At 40.5% G+C, this 2,736-nt stretch overlaps 1 protein-coding gene across 1 annotated transcript in view; it reads left to right on the forward strand.

Moving 5' to 3' along the window:
• The window catches only part of LOC119295016 (serine hydroxymethyltransferase 1, mitochondrial), a 4,929-nt gene extending 2,547 nt beyond the window's left edge, over positions 1-2,382 (forward strand). Inside the window, exons 9-16 of the mRNA XM_037573333.1 lie at positions 40-237; positions 369-473; positions 566-631; positions 982-1,059; positions 1,245-1,356; positions 1,444-1,554; positions 1,689-1,861; positions 2,131-2,382. Coding sequence (XP_037429230.1) covers positions 40-237; positions 369-473; positions 566-631; positions 982-1,059; positions 1,245-1,356; positions 1,444-1,554; positions 1,689-1,837 — 819 coding nt within the window. The 3' untranslated portion in view covers positions 1,838-1,861; positions 2,131-2,382. The remainder of the gene's footprint in view (positions 1-39; positions 238-368; positions 474-565; positions 632-981; positions 1,060-1,244; positions 1,357-1,443; positions 1,555-1,688; positions 1,862-2,130) is intronic.
• The last annotated feature ends 354 nt before the right edge of the window (positions 2,383-2,736 follow it).

Raw genomic sequence — 2,736 nt, forward strand, 5'->3', positions numbered from 1 at the left:
ATCAGTGATTAACTTCAATTTGTATTGTGCAATTGGCAGATCTGTGACAAGCAGAAGGCAGTTCTTCTCGCAGACATGGCACATATCAGTGGGCTAGTTGCTGCTGGTGTCATTCCGTCTCCTTTTGAGTATGCAGATGTGGTGACTACCACTACCCACAAGTCTCTCCGTGGTCCACGTGGAGCCATGATCTTTTTCCGGAAGGGGGTGAAAGAAATAAACAAACAAGGGAAGGAGGTATTGCCGGAGAAATACAATAGAATGATAGTAGCATAGAGTGTTGAAGATGTTTGTTCGCTACTGAGCTTAACCTGCAGTACTCATATTACCTGCAGAATGCAAAGGCCTAACAATCTATTTTGATATAGGTTAAGTATGATTTTGAGGACAAAATCAATGCTGCTGTCTTCCCAGGTCTGCAAGGTGGACCCCATAACCATACTATTACTGGCCTGGCCGTTGCGCTTAAGCAGGTCTGCAGCACTTCTGTTCCTTAATTATTTTGTATTTTATACAGTTTGCCGTTGTGTGTAATTAACGCCCTAATGTGCTGTTTAAATTTCAGGCAACTACTCAGGAGTACAGAGCTTATCAAGAGCAAGTTATGAGTAACTCTGCTAGATTTGCTGAGGTACTTTGTGGTTACAATTTGCTAGAAATATTTGCCCAGGAAAACTGGACCTATGATACCTGTCAGTCACTATGACGACTAACCTCTTTATGGTTATGTTAGTAGCAGCTTGTACAATCTAATTATATTATATCTACCGTATAGTTTGTCTCATGCCGGCATTAAGTACCAGATTGTAGAACTTATTTCAAATTGCTTTGTTGGAATAGGAGGAATAGGAGTACCGAGTACCAACATTAATTAATGCCAAACAGGATGTTTGGAAATGCAAATATCTATTACACTAGCATGATTAATTGTACTTTAATTTTAAAAACGTCTTTATTTAATGGCAATATTCTCATTTCCAGAGCTTGACTTCAAAAGGTTACGACATTGTCTCTGGTGGGACTGATAACCATTTAGTTTTGGTGAACCTCAAGAAAAAGGTAAGAGAGTACTTCATATTTTTGTGACTCTTTTGACCGGAATGTTGCTTGATATCCATCTGACCTGAAACTTACTGTTTCTTTATACACCATAGCTAGATATACTAATTACAGCAAAACTTAGTTATTTTAGAATATTATGACGTGTCAGGACACTTATCATTCCTTTCAAATTTCATGTCTAGGGAATAGATGGTTCACGTGTGGAGAAGGTTTTAGAAAATGTGCATATTGCAGCAAACAAGAACACGGTTCCTGGTGATGTTTCAGCTATGGTACCCGGAGGCATCAGGATGGGTAAACACATATGTTCATATAATGGTTATTCTAATTTTCTTTAAACTAAGTTAACAAAACCTGATTACCTGTTCCATGATCTTTTAGGAACCCCCGCACTTACATCAAGAGGATTTGTTGAGGAGGACTTCGCCAAGGTTGCTGACTTCTTCGATTCGGCAGTGAACTTGGCCTTGAAGGTTAAAGCTGCAGCAGCAGGTATTAGAAGTCCAAGAACTTTTTTCAAACTTTTTTTCTGTTGCTGTCCATAATCACACTTCCTTGTATTTGTATGCCCTTACCTACTACAGTGATCATATTATTGATATTCTGTTGTTTCTCTTTCAATTTAGGTACCAAACTGAAGGACTTTGTTGCCACATTGCAATCCGACAGCAACATCCAAGCTGAAATTGCAAAGCTTCGCCACGATGTGGAGGAATATGCGAAACAATTCCCAACAATTGGATTCGAGAAGGAGACCATGAAGTACAAGAACTAAGAACTGCTATGTTTCAACAGCAAGGTGTGCCCTGAGAAACAAATTATCTCTCCCCCAGTCCTTAAGAAACACGTACAATAATATCGATTCAGTTGTCATCAGGAGAAGGAATCCCCTTGACTGTCTCGTTTGCTCCAGTCCTAGGTTGTTTGCTGTTTTAGATTTCGCACCAAGCTTACATCTGCAATAGATTTTTTTTTGCCCATCACCCTTTCCTCTTCGCATAAGCACATAGACGATGAATGCTGCTTTTCGCGCAATCACAGACATTCTGCTTCGGGTTTTTCTTGCAGGAAGCAAACAAGAAGCACAGTTTGAGGACAAGTCATGTAAACAATAGATCCACGATGAAGCGCCACCTTATGTAAAAGGAATCCAATCATTTTACAGAATATGGGAACTTTGTCGATAGTTTCTTATTGCAGGCACATACTGTAAGATGCTTCGCTGATATGCTATATGAACCGCCATCCTTCTTGGATAAACATTTACTTACACGCATTTCTCCATGTGCTCTGGGGATAACACGTATGATTCGGCTTTGAGATCTTGAGCGGTTCGTGAGTTCATGTAGGAACATTATCTTTCTGATGAAGTTCCTGCCAAATTGTGTCAACCACGATTCGGCAAGCGCTGTCCCCTGCTGTCCAGCCCCGTTGAGCAGGCAGTGTTCAATGCGCCGTTGATAATGCAGCCATGGATATGAAAATTCTGTGTAATCCTGGGTGGGTAAGGGCAGCATTTCCAACTTATCCGAAATTTTGGTGGTACCCAAGGGGAGGCACCAAATGTCTGGACCTCCATCCAAACTCAAGCAAACAAAAGCATCAAAATTCATTCAAACCCAAGCATCCTAGGTTAATTATACCTACCACATTCACCAATGCTCCATATTACTT

This window comes from Triticum dicoccoides, chromosome 4B (assembly GCF_002162155.2).
Source record: "Triticum dicoccoides isolate Atlit2015 ecotype Zavitan chromosome 4B, WEW_v2.0, whole genome shotgun sequence".
Taxonomy (NCBI): domain Eukaryota; kingdom Viridiplantae; phylum Streptophyta; class Magnoliopsida; order Poales; family Poaceae; genus Triticum; species Triticum dicoccoides.